This window comes from Diabrotica undecimpunctata, chromosome 3 (genome assembly GCF_040954645.1).
Source record: "Diabrotica undecimpunctata isolate CICGRU chromosome 3, icDiaUnde3, whole genome shotgun sequence".
Taxonomy (NCBI): domain Eukaryota; kingdom Metazoa; phylum Arthropoda; class Insecta; order Coleoptera; family Chrysomelidae; genus Diabrotica; species Diabrotica undecimpunctata.
The window spans coordinates 115,482,459-115,503,191 of record NC_092805.1 but is presented as its reverse complement, the minus strand read 5'-3'; the positions used below and the strand labels follow the sequence as shown (position 1 = coordinate 115,503,191).

The window sequence follows — 20,733 nt, the reverse complement described above, 5'->3', positions numbered from 1 at the left end:
CAAAATGTTATTTTCAAAGTTTATTTATATTCTGTACATTGTCTATTTATAAATTAGAACCTGAAAATATGCGACTTATTTTAATTAAAAATATTTCTTCGGCTGTCTAAGCTAAAAATATGTTGTCTAAGTAACTGTGTCTAAAACATTTTTTACAATAATTCGTTTATAAAGCTAAATTCAAAAATACAAAATATTGTATTAATATAATATATAGTTAACAGTACGTTCTTAACCTCCAGAAACAACATATTTACAGATGGCTTTATAAAATAATAGCAAATAAAATAAAATTTCCTAATTTACTCAGAGAGAAAAATTTCCTGTGAGAGTCTGCATCTGAATTTTAGAACGTAGTGCATAACATTATCTAATATTCACATGATATGAGTTAACAACTTATATAATAATGACATATAAAGTCTTAATGTAAACTAATGACGTCAACTAATTCATAATAAGCCAGCAGACTATATAAACTATTATATTTAATAATTCTTTATTTGTCCTGTTGCTTTTATACACAAAACATAAAAAATAATGCTGATTTTTTTTTTCAATACCATTAAATTTTTTGTGGTACGATAATTGATTCTCTATATTTTTGCTAACTAACTGTATTACAGATTTTTCTTCCGAATATTAATTTAGAAACCCCATCCAAATTTACCCCCGATACCGGAACAAAAGTCTGAAAGCAGGCAAAAGATGAAAAATATGAGTTATAGGGAGGAAACTACTAATGAGGTTAATGATTATGGTTGAATTGGGACCACATAATTTAATTTCATTTAGGATACACTGTAACTAATTAACATATTTTTTTTTCGTATTTATTACCCTATAACGCATTATTCATTCAACCATCAGTTAAAAATCAAGTGTTCGAGTTTGTAACGATAAGACTACTAAAGAGAATTGAAATACTATTATAAAAATAATACCTCAATCAACCATGGGAGCTTATCGTCTATGCTTCGCCTAGCTCAGTCTCTCAAGTGTGAATCCGTCTTGTCCTAAGCTATGAATTAAACAATGAACATTTAGCTGGTAACAAATAAAGCAATAATTTAACTAATCATGTTTATTTAAAATATAAAACAAAGCAAAAATAACCCTGCCTAATGCTTTACATTAAATAAATTTGAACGATACTTGTGGCATCGATGGGCTGCTTATTTATAATTATATGTTGCCTCTAGATTTGTGGTTAGGTCCTGTTGCCGCCTCCAGAGCATGTGGGTAGGTCTTACATACAGCTGCAGGTGATTAGTCCCATAAATTCCATATTATTCCATAAAACATTCCATATAATTTCAATAAATTATCCAATAAACTCTCCAATAAAGCCAATAAAATGTTCTAGAAATATCCCATAAACCCAAGAGAATTCTTCAGACCATAAAATGAACCTTATAATAATTTTTGCGTTTTTTTATAAATTTTAATTACAGACAAAAAAAAACAATATCCCACCACGATTAGAAAAGTTGATTGAGACAGTGGGGAGACTAAAATGAAGTTTAGCACAGATATCATAGGACGTATGCCTATGATGGAATTAGCTCTTCTGTCAACATAGAACAGAATATTTACTAGTGGACAGAAAGAGAGAGGGCGAATATTTATTCTACGGGACAGAAAGAGAGAGACGGCGCTAACTACTTTTATTGAAGAAAAAATAGTAAAAAAGAAACTGAAGGTAAAGGAATTAATAAATTAATAAAGAAATTAAAATAAAATGATTATTAAAATATAAATTAATAAAGATGTGACGTTTATAACGTTACAAGTTCAGCGGCATTATAAAATGTATTATTGTGCATCAGAAGTGCTGTATAATTCTTAAAGAATTTGTATTTAATTTAGCTTAGTAATTATCATTGTGTTGTTTGTTCGATATAAAAAACATCTTAATATGGATAAGGACGTTGTAACATTTCTACAATTAATAAAATTTTTCACATTGCCACACTACAAAATATGAAAGTAAAAATATCACAGTAATACATTAAAAAAAAGCTATTGAAATTATCAATATATGATAAATAATAAAATAAATATGTGCTGTATACGTGCCTCAGTATGGTTTTGCAGCTATTTTCTTGGGGAATTTTTGTTATTTACTATCTTTAATTGAAATTAACCCAAATTTTTAGTTGAATATGTTTATTTTTGCGTTTCGATTTCCACTTCGGTAATTGTTCTCAAAATACAAATTAAAATATTTTGCATAATTCTGTTCATAATCTTGTTATTAGATGGCGTTGTAACGTCTGTAAATAATTATTTCGATAATTATTGTCCTACGACGGGATAGATTTTGTTTCGATTCACAGCAGCAGCATATTGTGCTCTGATGAGACCTAAAGAGGTTGAAATACGTATAACCGGCTTGCCGCTGCCCTGCATCGAAATAAAAATCTAATATCGTCATTATGTTTTATTCCATTACTCTGTTTGGAGTACCGGAATTCACTACGAATTTTGACCATGATGAACGGCATGTGGAATGCATATTTTAGATTTCCTTGCCGACTAATTCATCAACCTGTCTGCTTTGCAACTTGTAGAAAGCACAGTGGTAAAGATTTGAATTCAGTTTCGCCAAGTAGGAAATCTTATGATTTCTCTTGTTAAAATATTTTGATTTGTTACTTGGTAAATCAAAAAAATTCTTCCAATAATTTAATTTTATCTGCCTCAGTCATAATGACAATTCAGATATAATATTATATATTTTAAAGTAGAGGAATATCAATAAATATAGACGCAAATACAAGGACATTTCAAATGGGCGATTTGGTCACGGTTATTATACTTCAAAACACTCCTATAGAGGGCGACTGCATAAACTCAAACCATGACCATCAGCTTAAGACTATCATGAAAGATGGAGTTGGGGGCAAATGGGAAAGGAGTACGAACGGAGCTTAACTTATGCATCCACGCCTAACTAAAATTTCGATGCCATTGATTTGCAAACTGTTTTTTTTTTTTAGTTTTTTCACAATAAAATCTTTACTTTTAATATATTAAATTAAAAATTTTAATTTGAAAATAATGTAACTATGAATTTAAAAATAGATCCCAGCTGATCTTTTGGAGAAATTAAATTTTCTTTTGACTTCTGTCCTTTGATTTGCAAGAGTGTCATTCCACCAGGGTACTTTACTGTTGAAATTCCTCACTATCTCCGGAAATGAAATTGTGCATGTCTAGGCCCTGATCTGTTTCATATATGCTTCCTGGTTTGTTTTACAAGGATTACGATGTTTCGTTGATAGGCTCATTGCTGTTATTTCAAACCAGATATGTCGATGATCTGAACAAGACACCTCATCTCAGACATGCCATTTTTTAACAATTCTAGCCACGTGAGTTGTGGCCATTGCCTCCTTTTGTTGTAAAGTTACAAAAGTTGGTTTGTTTCTCACGTTTAGTATGTCTAAATCATGTAGTACTGACTCACCAGTTTCATTGATGTTTGTACTGCGCCAGGTCAGATGGTAGGCATTCGCATTACAGGCAATGATTAATTTCAGTCCATGTTTTCTGCAATCAGTAGTCGTTCCAACTCCCTTGATGGTAGTTGTTCAGGATCATCATATGGCAAGTATGCTGATCCGAGAATTATTTCCGTCATACTTCTTTACGTCAATGATTTTCATCTTTAGCGTCGTTAAATCTCTGAAACAGAAATTCACCAACAAAAGTATTTTAATATATCGTTTAACTATCGTGCAGGTCCTTGGGACTTCGGCAGATCGGCACTATATAAGCTCTCCACCAATATCCGATACCATAGCTCTTGTATCAAGGCTACATTGAACCTTCTCATGGCAACAGTAAGAGTTCTGCCAAAGCTGCCTTACTATACTGGAAATTCGTTTGTAGAATGTCTCAAAAGATATCTTTCCAAGTGTTGTAATATGTCTTAAAATGAGCAGCTCTCAATGCTTTATACGAGAATTCGTCAATCGTATACACTAAAGTTTGTGGGTCCTCCCCGATCTTTCGATTTTTCAACAACCAGTCTTCTGCCTTGATTTTGCCTCATTTAGACAGGTCCTGATGGTTTATTCATTAGCCTCTTTCTCGGGGACACGGGGAGGACCATGGGGCGCTTGGTCATATTATTGGAATCAACTATATTTAAGTTTACTCCCTCCCACAGTCCTCACCACTTCAGTAGTCCGTTTTTTTGTATCCTCGTTAGCACAGTTCGCCCACAGGGTCACTTCGCTAAACGATGTTTTATGGAACCGTAAAAGTTCATTTTGACCTCCGATAGGAGCTTCATCAACTGCTTGTTCTAGTTTGTTAATGATCAGATCTGCTTGAGCCCGATCTAGTTGAGTATCTGGATGGTGTTTGTACTACCGCCATTCTGAATACTTTTGTCACGTTGCTTTATGACCTAGTCTGCTCGTTAGAGCCCCTTGATTTTTTAGCAACTTTGTTGCGAGGGAGTGATGGTATTCTCCCAAAGTCCCTTTTTATCCTCGGGTGTTGCCGATTTGGTTTTCTTGGGATTTGCTACGGTCCATGTCCCAGAAGCCATTTTTGCCTTTTTCTTATCTTCCTTTGTTGAGCTCCAGAGATGCGTTTAAAAATCCGAAATTATACTTTATAACTTCGAATTTTAAAATTGCAACAAAGAATTCTTTGGTGTATGTGCTAAAAAGCAATTCTAGCGTACTAACGAGATCAGGAATTGTTTTTTGATCGAAACACCTTATAATTTTTTTGGATTTTCTCTCCCAGTGATTGACTTTTAATTAATTTTATTTATATTTAATAAGAAAAGAGTTTTAATTATATTTGTAGATTTGTACACATTTAAATTCAAAATTTGAATCACGATATTTTTTCTAAAAAGATTCAATAAAATTAAAAGTAAATATTTTATTTTCTAAAAAAAATGTGGTGCGTGAGTAGAATTTGATCTCTAATTTTATAAAACGCAAAAATTTAATGCTAAGCATTTTATGCACACGACCAAGGGACATCTGCATAAGAAAATATCTAAAGTTGCATTTGTTGCCCAACTCTTTTATATTTTAGAAGCAGTGCGCATCTGTGACGACTTTATTAGGGGATAGTTTATTTGATTACATAAAATTAACTTTAACTTGAGAATACCTGTCAGAAAAAAATATACCATGTAATTGGTTTTAAAAAATAACCACATTCTATTGCCAGAGTAAAATTCTATTATTAAATTATAAAATGTATATAATTAAAAAAAAAATTTTGCTGACAGCTTATAATGGGATTACTAACGAGAGGATTTTACTATTATTGGGGGTAGTTGTCCTTTTAAAGACAAATTAAATGCCATCATTTTTTCTGACAGGTATTCTCAAGTTAAAGTTAATTTCATGTAATCAAATGAACTATCCTCCAATAAAGTCGTCCCACGAACGCACCTCAAAAATATTGAAAATATCATTTTAAAGTCCCCTACTAAAATGTTTAATATTTGTGTGAATTATCATTATGAATGAGCCAGACAAAATTAAATTATTAAAGATTTTTTTTGTATTACCAAGTCATCATCATAATTAGCTCGACAATCCTGTGTGGATCTTGTAAAATCGCAGAGGAGTCGCCACTCCCGTCGATTCCTAGCCCCTTACATTCTGACCCTTATAATCTTAAGGCCTTCTTCCTCATCATCAATCCATTTTTTATACGGCCGTCTTCGACGCCATAGACCATTTTCATTAACGGCCCCAAAAATCTTTCGAAATATTTTTATCTCAAAGATACCAAGTAGTCTCTCGTTGTTTTGGGATAAAGTCGATGTTTCAGCCCATATATCAAAACCGCTGTTATCAAGGTATTTTAAATGTTAAGCTTTACTGCACGTTTTAGGTTTTTTACTTCTCAGATGTTTTTGAAGACCATGGAGTTTTGACCTGTTTGCTACTGCTGTACGTCTTTTTACTTCGCCGCTTGTCGTGCTTGTTTTATTTACTAGCGATCTAAGATACGTGAATTGTTTGACTTGCTCAAAGGTATTATTGTTAATTTGTGTTCTCTGTTGAATATTTTGAGGGAGGATATCATCAGCGAATGAGAGAATTTGTGTGGATCTATTAAAGATGGTTCCGTCCAATATAATTCTTATATATCTGACTGTCTTTTCCAAATCAATATTAAAGAGGAGGCACGCTAGCGCATCTCCCTGTCTTAGGCCGTTATTACTATTAAAAAACGTAGAGTTTTCTCCTTGACTTCTAACGCACGATCAATGCACGTTTTGCATTGTTAGTTTTGTTAATTTAACTAACTTAGGTGGGATCCCAAACTCTACCATTGCATTATACAGTGCAGTTCTTTTATTACTATCATAGGCCGCTTTGAGATCGACGAAGATATGGTGTGTATCTATATTATATTCGAGTGACTTTTCTAAAATTTGACTATGTGCTTGTATTTACCTTGTATTGTATGTGCCAATAATATTCTTTGTAAAGAATTTAAGTATTTCCATTGTATTGCCAAGTAAAAAAACAAATGTGTTTAATTTGTATTTTGAAGTGGAAATCGAAATGTCAAAATGAGCGTATTTTCAAATAAAATTGTAGGTAATTCGCATAAAAGAAAGATAGTAAATAACATGCCCGAGTGTAATCAGAATCGTAGTATTTTTCTAATAACCCATAATATAGTGTTTCAGTAGTTTTGATTAAAATTTGTAAAAACATAATATATTAAATGTAGCTGCCTTACGAGTGATAGGTAGGACAAAGTAAAAATATTTAACTATTTATATACTACATGACAATGAAAATGAATCCCAATAAAGCATAAGAAATCCTACTTAAATTTTGGCAAACAATGTGATGTACTGAAAGTAAAATACTGATAAAAATTCGGTTCCCCTTCGATGGCAAAAATTTCACCTGTATAGAATAAAAACAGGAATTATAAAAATTATTTTTTGCTTCAAAAACATTGGTTACCATGGTCTCAGTGATAAAACACTCTAATTTTAAATAAATAAGTAAATTTAGGTAAAATAAGTAAAGTAAATTCTGTGAAGTTGAAAATAATTATTAGAAATTGGCAATATTGTGAGCAGAAATCTATCCACGATAGTTCTGAGTTTGGAATGACTGGACTACACAGTAATAAAGGTACTGGGTCTGACGAACTAAAGTTCGTGGAGAATGCCTCTTACACGTTGACTGCCAACTATGAGATAACTCGTAAATTGTGTTCTTTTCTAGGACTCGGAATCATATACTTTAGCATGCCATTGACTCAAATGGTATTGCAATGGTATCAAGAACAAGTGCAGTATCACAGGTGTTCTTACTCGAAAATGCACATACATCATCTCTGTAAAATGGTGACAGTGAAAAGACCAAATTGCAGAGGAAACGACGGAGCATATTGTCTGCAACTTCAGAACAATTGTCTGCCATAAATACTGGAACAGGTCATTTTTGAAACTGATCAGGTAATAAAAGTAGCTCCGAAATGCGTTATACGCTTTATGACACGTTTAGATCTTTAAATTAGAACCTATATGTAGGGTATACACATATCACATAATATAAGATACATATCAAGATTATTCTGGTCACATTATAAAGGTCTACGAAGCCAAACGGGATCTTTGAAATCTATAATTCCAAATATTAAGAATGTAACAGAATAGTTGACTATAAATCAATCAGAAACTAACATGATTGGATGCAAAATTCATATTGGTCAACTAAGCAACTGTATTTTTAATATATAGGAGTAAAGTGAAACGGTAGAATACTTGTTGATTTTCTAAAATTTCCAACTAAATCGTTAGTTAATCTAATTGGTCTAATAACCGATATCTAGTCATAAATCGTGTTAGTTACACCATTTATAACTCAAAAACGACTGTACCGTTTTTATATAATAAATATTAAAATATCATAAAAGTTCAAGACTAAAAAAACTTGATCCTAGGAGCATTTTTTAGGGTTGGTAACACTGCAGTAACTGTCAAGTGGGTCAACTACGAACCAAAGAATATAGACGCTTAAGCTTAAGCGTCTATATTCTTTGTACGAACTAAAAGATTTTTTTGTTTTTACTAATTTAATAACTGAGTTTCACAACGATATTAAAACCATTTTAATAAATTGAAAATTCAACTATAATAAATTCGAGCTAAGCCCAGCTCGAGTTGACACGTTACTACGGTGTCTTTTTTTAAGTTATCTGAGATTTTTTGTGAAAAAACATTAATTTTTATAGGTCTAAGGAAACATTGTATACAACCTTAGCATAAAGTTCAGTACATATTCAGAAAAGTGTAAACAACAAGTTAGGTTATTTATATATTTTTGGACCAATTTAATACTATTATTAGTATATATAAATTAAACAAATTTAATTAAGTAATAATACAAAATCAATATCCGCCCTTTTAGTCTTGCAAACCAGAAACGTGTTTTCATTCTTGTCACACCACGTATCTCTTAAAAATAGTCGTTTGCTAATATACTTGTCTCTTACTATGAGTTGCTTGGCGCCATATCTCTTTTGAAACACCATTATAAGAAATTTGTTCCCATGGTCATATACGACTAAAATAAAACTACTAAAAAGTATAAAAAATAAAATATAAAAAATATAAGTTACAATTTTGTATTGCACATACCTTCTAGGCAACGAAATAAACGTTAAAAAAGAGCTTGTATTGCTTTGAGATTTATGGAAAAGACTGCAATAAATAAAGTTTGTTTTACGGTGATGGCTAAATTACAACAAAAAACAGGCAAAAGAAGTTATTAGAAGAACTAAATTATATTAAGATTATATTAATTAATACTAAGAATAGGAAAATATTAAAGTTCATCTCAAGTTCCACTACTTCAAATTTTTCCCTATTTTGATATTTTCTTATTGGCGCTGGGGGGGGGGGGGGAAGGGGGGATATAATTTTAAGAAAATCATGGAAAATCGACTACATCATTTTTAGAGCTGGTGTCAATAAAGCCATGATAGCGAATGGGGTAGTAAAAATGGCACAAGATCGATAACGACCATGGAACTAGAAGATATAATTTTGACCACTCTTTGATGTTACCTAGCTAGGTCGTTTGTCGTCTCATTTCTATATTCCCTTCCATTATCAGCTGCAGGAAGTTACATCTGTCATGTGTAAATATATGTCCGAGGTAAAATTTTTGCATTTTTTGATAATTTTATTGAGTTCATGATCTCTATTCCTGCATCTTAAAACTTCTTCATTTCTAAAATGTGTAGCATCGTATTTAACTGACTGTTAACCAAGTTTCCATGGCGTGCTGTAGGTCAACATATACATATCATTTTAACACGCGGCATCGTAGATTCAAGTCAAGATTACGGTTGGTTAGAAGTTGTATCAGTTTTAAGAAGATATTTTTGGCTTAATCTATTCTACATGTTTTCTTGTTCTGGGCTTAACGTCTGGTGTATCCAAGAAATTGTTCAATTAGTTCGTTGTTTTATTGGCATTTACAGTAAGACCATATTGTTTAACTTCTCACACTAATTTATTTAACAGCGTTTTTAGTTATTGTTCACGTCCAGCAATAGTACGACAAGAAATTGGAGAGGATGACGCATACATGTAATTGGAAAATTGTAATAAGAAAGTCAAAATAATATCGCTTCACAAGATTTTAATAGTTATGCGGTCATTTACAGTGAACCAGCTGTAACAACAATGCATTGTAGCAAGAAAATTTGGTCAGCACAAATCAGAATTCTTAATTCTTTAGATTTATTAGTGGCGTTTTATGACGGCAAAGAAGTATTGTCTACATCGAAAATTGAAATTGTTTAAAAAATTTATTTAAAAAAAAATAAAAATAAAAAAGATAGGCGGATAACAAAGATATTTTAAATAATTTAATTAGATAATTAATGTTCAAATAACAAATATACCGATTGTTAGTAAAAACTATCTTTATTCTACGCAAAAATAGAATCCTCTAGTCATCTTTGTATTTTACAAAGTTTAATAAATAGTTGAATAAATAATCCAAAAATGAAATTGTGATTTAAATTATTTTAATCTATTAAATTATTACTTTTCTCTACTTTTAATACACGGGCAACAGCGTTCTCCCACTTCTTCCATCCCATATATCCACTCATTTGAGCCCAATTTACTTCAATCGAATCAACAGTATACTGACGATATCTTCCACTATGCTCCTTGATTATTGTTATTAATTCTGCTTTGGTCATATCCTCTGTAAATGAAATGCATTTCTCTCGTAGTCAGTTCTGCTTGACGAATTTTCGATTAGTCATCGCTGGAATACGTTTAACAAAGCAGCTGTGATAAAATGTATTATCTATCACTACTTTCTTTAATTTTTCTGTCATGTTGTTTTTCTAATCTTTCCATTTCTGCACATTATTCTGATAGTCACAATTCCTTTGCTTCTTTGATTTTTTGTTAGATTGTTTTATTTACGTTTTTTTTTTGTTGTACGTTTTTACACTTGTATTTTTTCCTTTCCAACATCAACGACTTTATTTCTTGTGTTATCCATTGTTTAGTTTTAGCATTTGTTACTGTTTATATTGCCAAACTTTGCCAAGTGTCGTCCAGGTAATAAATCTGTCTTTTTGCCGTGCGACACTCCCGAATTTATTGTAAATAATTACGTTGTCATGATGTTTTTTACTCCTTATCTGTTAAAATGGAATTCTGACAGCGTTTTATATATCGAAAGTTAAGATCATGCAATATTTTTTTTAATGATTCACGGCTCATTTTAGGAAAATTATTGATTTCGCCTATTTTACTTAATACATATTACAGTCTTGGAGTCCCATTTTTAAAGACAAACGAATGTACAGTTCTACGGAGGATATTTTTTGAGTTTCATCTAACATAATAGGTTTTCTGATTTGTATTTAGAAGTTTTTAAACATCAGGTTAGGTTTCTTTTGCGCACAATACGTTAAACTGTAACCACTAACAATCTTGTTACATAAGAAAAGCGACTAACAGCCTCCGTCGAAAATATTTTTTTTAATCTATCATATATTTTGCAGATAATTTGTTTTTTATGTTGTGAGACGGGTCTATGACGTGGATATCGTATACTTGTACCATTTTGTTATATTCATTCTTAATCTGCGAATATTGCAAATCATCTTACTTCAACATAATATTTTGTCTTATCTCGCAATCAAATACAAATTTTGGTTCTCCTTGTGTTTATCTATCGGCTTGTTTCCAGCTTCTATTGATTTTTTGATCGAGTCCCATTCTGATAATATATCTCCTGCTTTATATTTTTGTCTTATTTGCACTGTTATTTCCTTTTCGTGTTTCTTTCTAATATCTGCATTGTGTAATTTTTTGACATTCTACTTTTTATGTTCTGTGACCACATATCGATGTGAGTCTGCAAACGCACCTCTAAATGTTCTCAGATCCTTTATTGATGGCTGTTTTCTTTTGTTAATTAGTAGGTCATCAATTTGGCTGTACGTTTTCTGATTTATTAACCTTCACGTTAGTTTATGTATTTTAGGGTGTTAAAATTTTGTTGAGCTTATTATTATGTTGGTTTTTCTTGCTAGGTTACATAGTCTTAGGCAATTGTCATTCGTGTTTTTGTGTACTCTACCAACACTCAATCGATAGGCATTATCCCTTGTTAAATTGTAGTAAATTATTTTGGACAAACACCAGTTATAATAAGATGTAGCCAGTTGCGCGAGTGACGTATTTTCGCCACAAGTAATCAGATTTCTCCCACCAACGAAACGATTAAAAGCAGTATCTGCGAAGTGATACTGTTATCTGGAATTGAGACAGACCTGCCCCCATCACTATTTGATTACCACGATTTACTAAACTAATGGTGCTAAAATGAGTGCGTATGTCGAATTTCGAAACTCGCCTGCGTGATGTCATTGGATATAAAATATTTTTATAACGAGAATCTAAATGTATAATTTGCAATTTACAGGAGTACATTTTAAGGAGTACACGCCTGCTCAGAAGAAATCTAAATTAATTATGCAAAATAATATGAACAAGAAAATAATTTCTAAAAAAAAATAGTAAAAAGATACAGTCTGTAACCATATATCTCAAAATTAGATTCACGGCTAAAATTTTAAAATGCGCACAATATTGTACTAGTATTTCTATGTATAATATTAAAACTTCCTTAAAGTACCATCAATTTATAAGGACATATATCCTTTTATACGTGAGATTCTCTAATTACCACCCGTGTGGTATACTCTCAATAGTTTACAATTCCATTTATAAAATTTTAAATAAAATACTGATAGAAATAAACTCTAGTTCGTTAACAATTAAAATATTTTATCACACAACAAATATGTTTTTAACACCAACCTGAGCTCATTTGATGCTCGATTCAAAAGACAGATTTATTTTCAGAAAACATCGTCATGTTTATTAATACTATTATAAATATAGTTTATAGTCTAATCAAATAAAATTACTACAGTATACTCCCTCTATAACAAACACGGTTATTACGAGGTTTTGCTTATAACGAGGTACATTAGATGTGTAACCCTCTATAGCGAGGCAAATTTTGTTATAACGAGAAAAAATAAGATCCAGAAACGTGTTTTTTAAATTTTTTGCTCGGCCATTGCTATAAATAAATACCCTTTTTAACTGCCGCCCGCAATAAACTTAACTGTTCCCCGCAATAAACTTCATTACAATAAATACAACTATTTCACATCTTTAGAAAATATGATAGATATAATAATACTGGACAATTTAAAGCAGTCAAAAATGACAGACTTCTTCCAATTGCAGAAGCAATAGTTTATGTTATCCTTGAAAATACGCTTTATACATTATGTAGTTGGAAAAAAATGTAAGTACAGAATTTTTGTTTTAACGTATATCATTGACAATAAAAGTAAACAACTCTTTTTTGTTTTAATGTATTTCATTGACAATAAAAGTAATAACTTTTTTTCAAAAACGCCATTCAAACAATATTTAGCATCTTATATCGCTCTGAATGGCTTCACTATAGGAAGTTAATGTTTTAGAAAACTACATATTCATATGTATGCACAGTACTATTGTAACGAGATCGGCTTATAACGAGGTAATTAGTTTGCCATTTCAGTTCTCGTTATAGAGGGAGTCTACTGTATAGATTATTATTAATTTAAAATTATTATTATATAAAAAAATACACGCAAATCAAAATGGAATTCAGTACAGGTTGGAACAAATTTTATATCAAAGTTTAGGTGAAAACAAAAGATACTTTCAAGAAAGTATATGATTCATATAACAGGATCATTGTTTTAATAATAAAAAATGGGTCATTTTTGCACACAATTAACTTTTTTAACTGCTGCGGTAATTCATGATATGAAGGTTTTTACGACTTTTTTCTGCAAAATTGAAGGAAAATCTTTCATTTAATACAAATTAAATTTGACCCTTAATTTATTTAAAGAATTATAAATAAAGCTTTTGCAGGTACAGTTGCGTTATATTACCAATAAAAGAAAAAAATTGGTTAAAAATATTCAATAGTTAATGAGATATTTAATTTGTTTATTAAATGTTATAATTTTTACAATTGGAAAAACGAGGTAATTGCCGTTAGAATACCCATACAATTTTATAAGATCTGTATCTTTTCGACAAATGCATTCAGAAATCAAAACTTTAATTAAACTCCCCTCCAAAATTCATATATTTTGGTTTAGAAATGATACAGATTTATTAGTTATTATGCATCAATTACAGACCCGTCATTCATCTTACAAAAACTTATTTAAAAAAAAACATCGAAGGGAAAATCCAAATTGTGGGAACAATAATGGTTTAGCTATTTAAAAAAAGAACATCGAAGGGAAAATCCAAGGGGTGGGAAAATAATGGTTTAGCTATAATAGTTTTAATAGGCTTTATATACATTTTTACGGGTTGCGACACAACTTCTCGTTTTTTCGACAAGGGAAAGGTCCAATTATTCTATTTAGACCGACAAAAACTAAAAGACATAGCAAATGCATTTTATAAATCACCTGCTAGAAATGACGACTTATTTGAAAACAGGGAACATCTTATAATTATATAATCTTAAAAGCTGATAGAAATCGATCTTCGAGAAGTTTGAGAAACAATTTACACTGCACGAGTTAAGGTATGAGCACTATGAGTGCTGTACCATTACCAAAACTTTTGCGCCCAAAAGCTTGCCACCCAGATGTCGCAAAACAACATAGGTATTTTGCGTGTATATATTAGTTGCAAATTTGGTTAGGGAATGAAAAGCTAAATCCAATTAATTATGAATGGAATAGAAGTGACAAAAGGGTTGCAACCAGTACACTCTTTAAAACCTGTTACCTTTTACCTTAAGAAATAATTACAAAAACATCGTGATCTTGTACAGGTAACTTCAAAAAAATATGTGGGTCTCACAAGCACGGCTTTAAGATTTAAATTATAATGACAATAATGATGATATAGTATGTACCGATGAAAATAATGACAACAATGACTCAATTGTAATTGAAAATTATAATTCGTGAATTAGTGATATGAGTGGACCGCCAGCAAAAAAATTTAAATTTGTATTAAATATATTTCTTCGTACTTCAAGTTTCTATGTATAAATCTTATAAAATTACATGTAAAATATATTCTATTATTGTACCATAAAAAAGATTTCATGTTGCTTTAACAAATTTTTAATGTCAATTTAGTACTATTTTGTAAATTTTTTTAATATAAAAATGTGTTTCGGATACTCTTTTGCGGTTATCTTTTGTAGTAATTTTTTTATCACATTAGAAAAAATTTTTAAATAAAAATTGTTTATATCAAATTAATGAATATTTATTGCAAAAAGGGTCATGCATATGTTATTACTTTCCTATGGCCCCCCGAATTAAAAAAAAACATTAAAATTGGTCCATTATTAACGGATATACGACGCCGATTTGAAGTCTGCGTTCAATTTTTGAAGGCTTGGATATACTTCGCCACGAAAAGTCGCTACAAAAATCATTATTTTTCAAAATATTCTGCAATTTTTATTATATGTTTAAATGGCATCTTTGCGAAGCTCTCAGAGCAGCTGAAGATAGCTGAATGACCAATGAAGAAAAATTGTTAGGAATATTGGAAGAAGAAATCACGATCCTCAGTAATGAGGAAACAGCAAGAGAGAGAGAGAGAGAGAGAGAGAGAGAGAGAGAGAGAGAGAGAGAGAGAGAGAAATGGCATTGTTAGGTAGTAGGAATATAGATGTACTCACGCAGTTTAAATGTTAATATTAATAAATAAACAAATTTTAAATTGTTAACGCGTGTAAAAAAAATTTCTGGAACACGAATATCGAAAGGGCATTTTAAAATGTTAAATCCCCGCGATGTTATTAAAAAACAAATTTTAAAAAGTTTAGGAAGTTTAACTGTAATTTTAAATGCTCAATGGATTTGTCGAAAATATACATTAAAAAAATGAGACCTTATAAAATTGTATACTCTATCGACAATAACCTCGTTTTTGCAATTGTAAAAATAGTAACATTTAATAAACAAATTAAGGGGGTATGTTCACGCCGCAGTTAAAATGAGTGGCATTCAAATAAACTAACTTTTAATTTTTTGAATAGGTGGCAGCACGTGCATCATATTTTAATATTTTGATTTTCTCGAAATTTAATTCTCTGAACAGCGACATTGCTGATTGCTGCCAACGAGGGAACTGGAACTTAAAATATAATATACGATCGGTAGAATCGGTATAGTTCGCTCTCAGTCTTCACAGTTTCACAAATTCTAATTTTTGGATTGGATCATTCGATATAATTTTAGTATCGTGTTGTGTTGTTGTTCATTTACCTTTGAAGTTAAATTGCTATTTTGATTTTGTTGTGTTGTTTTTTTTAGTTTTATAAACATTTTAAATAGTATCAGTCTTGTTTCTTAATTAAATTAAAAAATTAAATTTCAAGTACAAAAAAATTACTTATAATAAAAATATACACCTGTAAACCTCATAATTTATTAACCTAGCAGCGGACCCTAAGGGCTGATCAGTTCTTTGTAATGTTACATTTTTCTTGGCAACAAGGCTATTGAATTTATATTTTTGTTTCAGCTGGTAAACGAAAACCTTCCGTTGCTAAATAAATTTTTTGTTAATTTTGAACTTCACTCTGTAAAAAGCTCATTAGCCCACTCAATCTTGTTTCTAAAGTTGTAACTTCTGCAGTTTTTCCGATATTTTCGATGGACACGAAAACATAAGATGCCATCGTCGAATCATATCTTCTGGCAAACATGACTCAATAAGAGGATACAATATCGCCGCAAATTTGTCAGCAGTTTTGTCTAAGGTATCAGGTGAACGAATTTGACTCTCAATCATATTATAAAGAGCAGAAATATTTCAAGGACTACTAGAAACTCTTCTTAAAATTAACTTTAAGAGCTCTCTAATGTAAACTGCAATCTGGAGATCCTCCCTGCCAAACCTAGACTGCAATATCTGAATAATTTTTGAACTCGATTGGGGGTAATTTAAATGTGCGCTTATCTTTACACTTGATGACTTTGAACTTACTGAATCTGTTCTGTCATCATATTTCTACTTAAGTTTAAAATACCTTGTACTGTATTTATCCTTTGCCTCCATCTCACTGATTAACTCTTCTACGGAAGCTTCTTCGAATATACTTTTAAGTACCGCTCTCTTTTATTAATCATATTTTAGGCGGCAATTCTGAATTATTTACCTGCCCAAAAATATTTATTCCAAATTGATAAAGAAATTTTCAATTGCTTGAAAAACAGGTAAATCATGAACAAAAAAGGGATTATGGTAATTGGACTATTTATGTATAAAAACAGTATTTATATGAAATCTAAAATATGTTAGTCGGTTGAAAAACAGCGTCACTACAATAACAATTTTTTTTCATATCGAATGTAAATAGGGGAAGTGTTTTCCTCAGAAAATTTCAGATTTTCATCTTTCTAATTATGACTCAAATATCAATAATCTTTTTCACTTATGGAAATAATTAATCGACAAAATTTAATCGATCATTACGTAATATTGTTTTGTCTATAAAAATTAAATTTGTTAAAAATTGAATAAAACTGGAATTGTTTTTATGTTTATGTATAATGTAAAAACCAGTATAATCCCGCAGTAAACTTTACTGACCATAGTTTGACTTTCAACCACGATTATATAACGTCAGGGTACCAAGGAAAAAAATGGTATACTTGTATATTTAAGACATTGTAACGTTATACAATCATGATTGAAAATTGAAAGTCGAACGAAATGAAACGAAGCCAAAATATTAACTGGAAGCGGCGCTTTGCTGAACAAAACCACGTGATTCGTATTACCATGGTTACTACATAAGGCATAGACAATTGGCATAACCACAAAACTAGTTTCCAATGTTTTGCAGATTTTTCTTAAATTCGGCAAACGCGCATCTGTCGCCATTTAATACATCACTGCTGCCTTCTACTAAATGACACGTGAACTTATTTTCTCATCTATTAAGTGATAGCCGAACAAATTTCTCACTATCAAAATGCCAACTTATTACGGTAACATCAACAAAATCCCCAGTTTGCAGCTTTTAATTGTAATGTTATCTTTAGGTACAGTTAATTTAAAAATTACGGCACTATGTATAACGAAAATTTGCTTAAAATAGAAATTTTTAGATAGTTAATATTTAACGCAGTTATTTTGTACCTAAGTTCAAAAATTATTTCACAATACCAATTTTTAGGCAGGATACCACGTAAGTTATGACATGGATTAATTTAAGTACAGTTATGAAAAAATTACTGCTTTCTTTGTAAATTTTAACAAGATATAATTAAAATAGAAAGTTTACAGTTTACGTACATAACCAAAAGTTAAAGATTTGTTTTGAAATAGTGACGATAACTGTACCTAAAAGTATATCAATTTTAAGATTGTGACATACCACCTTAAATATCTCATAAACCATTGAATATTTTTTAACCAATTTTTTTGCTTTATATTAGTAACATAACGCAAATATTCCTGCAAAATAAAATATTTAGAGTGCTTAGTTATAATGCAAAAAATAATTTTTTGCAAATTTGTTTTTCAAGGTTTATTTATAATTATTTAAATAAATTAAGGGTCAAATTTAGTTCTTCTTCCCTTCAAATTTCCAAAAAAAAAAACAAATCGTAAAAACCTTCATAATATTTTCATGTTATTATGCACCGCAGCAGATAAAAAAGTAAATTGTGTGTAAAAATGATTTTTCAATATTTAAACAATGATCCCGTTATATAAACCATATACTTTCTTAAAAATATCTTTTGTTTTCACCTAAACTTTGATATAAAATGTGTTCTAAACTATACGAATTACATTTTGATTTTATTTGATCAGGCTATGATAGGAATATACTTGTTTTGCCTCCTCTAACATTAAAAAGATTTACAATGTTAAACATTGCTTCATACAAAAGGGTATGTAAGCAATTCAACACACTCATAAGCTGATCTTCAACATACTTCAACAAACATTATCTCTTGCTTGTCTTGAAGATTCTCGACCATTAAGATGTCAAGATACATATTTATAATGCCGAACCTGTATGCATCTGCTTTATTGGTGTTTACATATAAATGCCATTTATACATATTCGACAATAGCCGAAACCACCAACGTCATTTGTGCAGTAAATCGAAGAGGGAGAGAGTTCGATGCTGTTCTTGGTCGTTTTGTAATATTGCCAGTTAATCTCTCGTACCTGGCACAAAAGTTATGGCTGGCTTTGACAATGTAATTTTGACATTGTCAAAGCTCAAAAATTCCAGTATAATTCCCTTCATCACATTTACGGCTTAATTTGATGTATTATATTATGGATGGAAAAGTATATTTTATTTGCATGGTTCTGTGAGAGAAAAAGAGACGTAATATAAAAAATAAATCTCGAATAATGTCATCCACGTGAAAAGAACCAGCGGACAAACCTTACGTAAGATTTTCTTTTCATTTGGCTCTAGTTAATGTTACTTTTTTTCCAACATCGATATCTTGCATATAACGTCCTCGACAAGCATTTAGTTTTAATGATCCTCTAAATCACTTCCAGATGTCAAATCACTACATCTAAAAGAGTTAAAATATGAATCTCGTGAGAACCCTTATGCATCAGAAGTGGGAAATTTTCCCACTATTTCCTTCCATAATTTTTATGACCGTCAATTGTGTAGTACGTTATTCCACATTTCTTATAATTAAAGCTGTATTTCAAAATTATAGTACGATGATATTATTAAGTATTGTTTATGGCACTGATGTAAATAATTAGTTTTACATATTAAATCTGTCTTCTGTCACCAAAATAAACTCAGGTTAAAGAGCCTAATAAGTCAGAACGTTCGTATTCGCAGTTGGCACTACCGAATGGGCATTTGAAGGGTGCATTTGCAAATGCGACGTTTGAACAATGTTGCCACTAGACGTCTGTTGCAGCTGTGGCGGTTGACTTACGTGTACTTGGGGAATCTGAATATTTGGTGTGTTGCTAGTCGGTTGAGTATTCTGCGGTGCTGCCGTTCCTAGAAAGTTTATATTTTCATTAACAAATATTCTAGTTAGACAAATGTGTAAGACATGATAGCAATTAAAAATTTCCATCACTTTTATCAAATAATGAACATCACTATCGTGGTTTTCCAGCGGATGCCAACTGGCAAATATAGCGAAAGTTCAATATATTTTGACCAAAATAGTTAGATGTAAGGTATAACAAACACTAAAAATCACCGTAAGGAACACAATTAAGGTATGCATATAAACTACAAACATGTCTTACCTTGTGGCTGTATTTGGCTATTGGGCTGCGTCTGAGCATTATCTGCAGCATGCTTCTTGAGATGCCTTAACAAGTTACCTTTTTCGACAAATGCCTTACCGCAATCTGGACATACATGAGGGCGATCACTCATGTGTGACCTTCGGTGGGATACTAAGTGACCTTTACACATGAAGTCTTTCTCACAAAGATCACACCTTAAAAACAAGAAATAATATTACTATCGACTAGAAACAGAAAAAAAATACAGGCATCGTAAAAATATTATATATTAAAAATATTTATTGTATAAATAAACCAGATAATATATTGTATAATAAAATGTGTCATTAAATTGTAAAAATGTGTATATCGATTTCAAACAAGCGTTCGATGGAGTAGATAGGCAAAAGATGCTAAAGAAATTATCCGTGCTAGGTATACCTAAAAAGTTAGTCAATATTATTCAAAACGGGAATAAACGGAAATCTAACAGAGGCACTTGGACTGAAAATGGAGTTAGGCAGGGTGATGCTTTAACAACAGTACTTTGTTGTATAAATACAAGATCTTTTCAAATATGCCCATTGGCAGATGATATTGCCATAACAAGCCGCAATAAAAGGGAATTGATAAAAAAAACTATAGAGTAGAAACGAGATGTCGCTAAAATTGGTCCAAATATTAATAAAAGTAAAACAAAATACATGGAGGGCATAAAATCGGATGAACGTGAGAACAACCCAATGTAGCAATGGTTCGTGGAGGATTGAAATGAACAACGAACTGGACGAATTACGTCACATAATCGAGTGGTAAAAGTAATACAGAAATGGAAGCTCCAAAGAAATAGAACAAGAGGAAGGCCTCG

General features: G+C 31.0%; 1 protein-coding gene across 3 annotated transcripts in view; it reads right to left on the bottom strand.

The window, feature by feature from the left end:
• Window positions 1-20,733, bottom strand: part of LOC140437264 (uncharacterized) — a 59,513-nt gene continuing 38,780 nt past the window's right edge. For 2 of the 3 annotated variants that reach the window (XM_072526685.1, XM_072526686.1), the window contains 2 exons: window positions 19,884-20,080; window positions 19,209-19,626 (listed from right to left, as the gene is read on the bottom strand). In XM_072526685.1, coding sequence (XP_072382786.1) covers window positions 19,430-19,626; window positions 19,884-20,080 — 394 coding nt within the window. In that variant the 3' untranslated portion in view covers window positions 19,209-19,429. Of the gene's footprint in view, window positions 8,586-19,208; window positions 19,627-19,883; window positions 20,081-20,733 lie in introns of those variants that run through there. The other variant, XM_072526687.1, reaches the window with a different exon arrangement.